This window comes from Helianthus annuus, chromosome 11, assembly GCF_002127325.2.
Source record: "Helianthus annuus cultivar XRQ/B chromosome 11, HanXRQr2.0-SUNRISE, whole genome shotgun sequence".
NCBI lineage: Eukaryota > Viridiplantae > Streptophyta > Magnoliopsida > Asterales > Asteraceae > Helianthus > Helianthus annuus.
In genome coordinates, this window is record NC_035443.2 from 44,883,867 (window position 1) to 44,889,138 (window position 5,272).

Here is a 5,272-nt window from a genome sequence, read left to right on the forward strand (position 1 = left end):
TCACGTAAGTCTTGATTTTATGCATGAAATTGCTGTAACATTGCTGTAAAGTTGTATCACATTAGAAAAAAATGGCTACTTTCACAATTTCTTTTATTTCATACTATACAATCCGAATCTTTTTAAATTTAATTGGACTATAGTTTTGCAATATATTAAAGAAACAACATTCTTAAAAATGACCAAATGGTGCGTGTAAAAATACGAGAATCCCTTTAGATCTATAACTGTACGTCTAGACAATTAATTAAAATGGCTGTGTATTTTACACAAGGTTACACACTGCGTCTAGCTTACGTATATTAGTGTCAAAATCACGTGTCGCCGTAAAACTAATGTATTCTTAAAAAAAAAGCTTTTTATATTAACTCATAGATATATATATGTATTATAACCCAAATTGATTTTGGTTATAAAAGCCCAACATTGTTTATAAATATGTTTTAGTTAAATCATCCAAAATCTCATAAAGTTTTTCTATATATCCCTGAGTGGGACAAGGAAGGGGTTGTTTTTTTGTCTAGTGATATCCAAGACTCTGAAGTATTGGGCCCACAGAGATCTTGTGTTATCTAGTCCTGCCTATATTATCACCACCATCGCCTCACTTTTACGACCCATCTTCTTTCTTTTCTTTTGTTTGTAAGTTTGCATGCAGTCGGTGATCATTTGCTATCTGACGTGAGTTAATTGATTAAATGAAAGACGCTGGTTGCAGTGGTCATGGTGGCTCCGGGAGAAAACAAGGGGCCGCCGCACCATGCGCCGCCTGCAAGCTTTTGCGCCGGAGATGCTCTCAAGATTGCGTTTTTGCACCCTACTTCCCTGCGGACGAGCCTCACAAATTTGCAAGTGTTCATAAAGTTTTTGGTGCTAGCAATGTCAACAAGATGCTCCAGGTTAGCCATCACCGTCACCATCGCTTTCACTCGTATATTACAGTGTATATATAGTACCAAATAAAGGAGTATCACTGACGGTTAAATCATCTCTGGGTGGTACTAGATACACCACCTCTAGGTTAGCCATCACCATCATTTTCACACATATTACCTAGTGTACATACGCCATAAAATAAAGGAATATCATTGAGGTCAAATCATCTTTGGGTGGTACTAGATATACCACCTCTAGGTTAGCCATCACCATCACTTTCACACATATTACATAGTGTACATACGCTATAAAATAAAAGAGCATCACTGACGGTCAAATCTTTAATAGTGTATATACCACCTCTCCGGTAGTCGGTTAGAACTATAACTCTATTTAGTGGCTAATTTACGCGCTCTTTAAATTTACTTTCAAATCTACATTAATCTCTACCACGGGACTAAAACCGTCAACCACTTAAGTAGAAACACATTTCCAATGTTAACTTGGTACAAATAATCAGAGAAGAACATGAGGGAAAAATACTTTAAATTACATAGAGAATCAAAAGCCCTTTAAATAGGCCAACACAACCTAGTTAGACTCCAATTCTACTTTACTAGAGAAACATAAAAGCAAAATTAAACAAGCTTTATCTAAAACTAAATAGAAAGATTCAATAACAATTTGACTCTTAATTATTCTTTTAGTGTTTATAGTCCTTAAACTATAATTTCTTTCATAATCTCCCCTTAACAACGTCCGAACCTCCCTCTCGATCATCTAGTCGTCCACCTCACTTAAGTTGGCATGGGATATATTTTCACATCGAACACACCATGTACCGCTAGGCAACAAGACATAAGTAAGGGCATCTTCAACGTAGGCATCTGAAAAAATCCAGACGCCTACGTGGACCAAATTTCCTGACGGGCCTCAGGGTTCCTTTCATCCGATCATTTTTTCGTATGGTTACTCATGATCCAGAATTTCAAACGCAACGGACGGATTCTATTTAGGCCCACTCTCACATCTCTCTCACACACACGTTAAAATAAGAAAAAAAAATACCACAAAAGAGTCTATTTCCTGCTGCCACACAAGAAAAATTTCTACACCATTGTTCACGCATATTATAATAAGAAAAAAAAGTACTACAAAAGAGTCTAATTCCTGCTGCTACACAAGAAAAATAATTAAAGTTTTAATTTATGTGAATTAATTTCAAAAGATCACGAGGTTAAATTCTTTTTGAAAAGTCTAAATGTAACCAAGTCATTGAATTTGTAGTGGGACAAGAGAAAAACTACCCCGATGTCGACATTGACATTTTGTTGTTATGCTACTGGCTATTAGATCGTACATTTGTTGTTATGCTACTGGCTATTAGATCGTACAACTTTCTATGCACGTGTTACACCAGAAATTTGACTCCATTAAACACGTAAACCTAGGTGAACCCAACCGGCTCAGGGGTCTTGAACATGGTCCCTGAACCCACACCTGGTTCTCATTTCAATGGTTTATTATTAAGCTTATTAACTTATTATATATATTACTTTATTTCATTTGTTTTCTAGCACCTAACGAAAATATATATAGTGAAATATATCACTATCTTTTGGATTTCATTCTTGCACCGAATCCTTCACGTCTATTCTCCAAACAGTATTTTCCGACACAAGATTTTGGTAGTATCTAGGGTTTTATATCATATAGTATTATAGATTTATAAATGTATACAAAAAGTAATTAGCTTTATATTGAATTTTATATGACATAGTGCTTAAGAAACGTTAGTTATATTCGAAACAATAGACATTGTTGAAGTATCATGTTTCAACCCAGTGAAACCCATCTTAAAAATCGATTTTTAACATGTTATACGGTAGATTGAGGGTCAAGAGATTCATCCTTTTTCATGTCGTTTCTTAACATAATTATTATAACCGGTAATTTAATGAGTTGTTTTAGGTGAAATAACTGTCCTAAAAGTCGATTTTTTTAACATGCACACTAGATTGCGACCAACAGATTTGTCCTTTTTTTGTCGTTTCCTTTAACATAACTGTTATAACCGGTAATTTAATCAGGTTTTTCAGGTAAAATAACCACCTTAAAAGTCGATTTTTTAACATGTTGCACAGTAGATTAAGGGCCAACGGATTTGTCTCTTTCCGTGTGGTCTTCTTTAACATAACTGTCATAACCGATATCAAGTTTTTTCGAATGAAATAAGTTAAATTTTGAGTCAAAGAACGGTTATGAATTGAAGTACTTTGCACACACTTCAAAATTTGCCTAGGTGCAAATGGCTTTTGTCATTTCAAGTAACATTAGACAATTTGTCCCCCCTTTCTATATTTTAACATCATGTTCTTTAGACTTTTTCTTTTCAATTGTTTTCTTTTTCACAATAATCTAAACGACTAAAACACTTTACCGAACACTACATCACCCACTGATATTATAAGCCTTCAATTTTTGTTTTCTTGTTATGATGAAAAGAAAAACAAATAAAAAATATGTACTTCATAATTTAAATGATCTTAAACAACATACTTAGGTACTAATACAAGTGGGGTTGTCAAAGTGAACAATATCCTTTCAAGACACCGAATTCTTGAATTCGATAAGTGTGTTCGGCATTTGTTATTATATCTGTTTCATAAACTTATTGTATAACACTATAATACCCGCATTACAAAAGTTAAAACAATATACATATGAGTTTGTCATTCAACAAATTATTGCAAATAATATTCAGAGTAGGATGTCTGAAGTTTCTTCAAGTCATAATTTTCAAGTTTAAAAACATGAGTTTCAAAATTTTTTTTACCAAACTATTTATTTTTGAATAATTTAGCTTCTATTTTTTCCATTTAGAAAAACATACTATGATTATGAACAAGTTATCATACGTTTATAACTAAGGAATTAATAAAGGAAATGTGAACCCTAAATGTTTTAACCAATCAATAAAAAAAAGATTCTATTGCAAGTCTTGTATAAAAATTTTTGGTCAAATGATTCTTCGGTACTCTGTGTGGAAAATTAATTAAAGTATGTGCACGGAAGGGAATCAACCACCTTCTTTTAATTAAAAATTAAATACTTTTTTATTTAAAATTAACTTTCAGAAGAATGTCTTCATATTTTTCCCTTTTCTGATTTACTTAAGATTAATACATATTTTATTTTTAACTTAATAAATTTTCAATATTGGCCGTCATCGATAGGTAATCATGACAATAGACAAAATTGTCTTCTTTTCGTTTTTAAAACCATAAACATAAATTTTATGTCAAGTTTTTGGGACCCATCTGGGATGATATTTCTTGAAGCCGCTCGTATCCCTATGTGTGACCCCCTTACGAGTTTACATGTGAACTATAAGCACTCATGTTTGTCATATAACTTTTCTTACAACTAAAGAATTAACTAACAACTTTGGTCTTTATAAAAAACGAGTTATTTTGGTGACAAGAGAGTCAGCGGACCTATCGACGCATTGTGCCGCCCTTGTCTATAATGATGTGTTTAAATATATAATTTTATATAATGATATATGTAGGAATTGCCCGAGCATCATAGAGGCGATGCAGTGAGTTCAATGGTGTATGAAGCAAATGCTAGGATCAGGGATCCGGTGTATGGTTGTGTGGGCGCCATATCATCTCTACAACAACAAATAGACGTACTTCAAACACAACTAGCTGTATCACAAGCTGAAGTGGTCCATATGAGAATGCGCCAGTACTCGTCCAACCAGTCACCTGAAAACATCTCACCATCGTCACGACACCACCCATCGCAGACACCAACCAGGTCCCTTTTTAGCATGGACATGGTTGACCAAACAAATATGGGCATGGGGGAGTCCTTATGGTCCTCATGCAACTAGCAACCATCTTTTTGCTCATATTGAGGCTTTCTTTGTTTGTTGGTTTTTGGTTATTGGTTATGGTTTCTATATCTTTTATTTTCTTGTTATATTATACCATATATACTATATATACTATATATATCTATATAACTTATATCACTCTCCACTATATTGTGAGAAGAAGATGATGTTGACGATATTTGATTTAACCATATTGTAAATTTTTGATTGTGGGACACTCCATTATATACTATGGTATTACGATTTGAATGAAGTTGGAGGATATTTATTATGTTTGTAAGTTTGGAGTTGAAATATTATATGATTTATAGATTGCAGTTGGTGTGGAAATTGGAATGTAATAATGGCTTATAGTGGGGTTTTCATGGATTTGATGGTGACCATGCATGTAAAGATATATGATGATATGGAAAAACATAAGGTCCACTATGATGGTTCTTGAAGAACATCATCATCACCATCATCATAAATATATAAGAAAAGAAGTTAGAA

General features: G+C 33.4%; 1 protein-coding gene across 1 annotated transcript; it reads left to right on the plus strand.

The window, feature by feature from the left end:
- The first annotated feature begins 597 nt into the window (after window positions 1-597).
- On the plus strand, window positions 598-5,051 carry LOC110890119 (LOB domain-containing protein 4). The gene is made up of 2 exons (XM_022137690.2): window positions 598-899; window positions 4,448-5,051. Exons 1-2 carry the CDS (start codon window positions 699-701, stop codon window positions 4,775-4,777), a joined length of 531 nt encoding a protein of 176 aa, XP_021993382.1. The 5' UTR covers window positions 598-698; the 3' UTR covers window positions 4,778-5,051.
- Window positions 5,052-5,272: the final 221 nt, after the last annotated feature.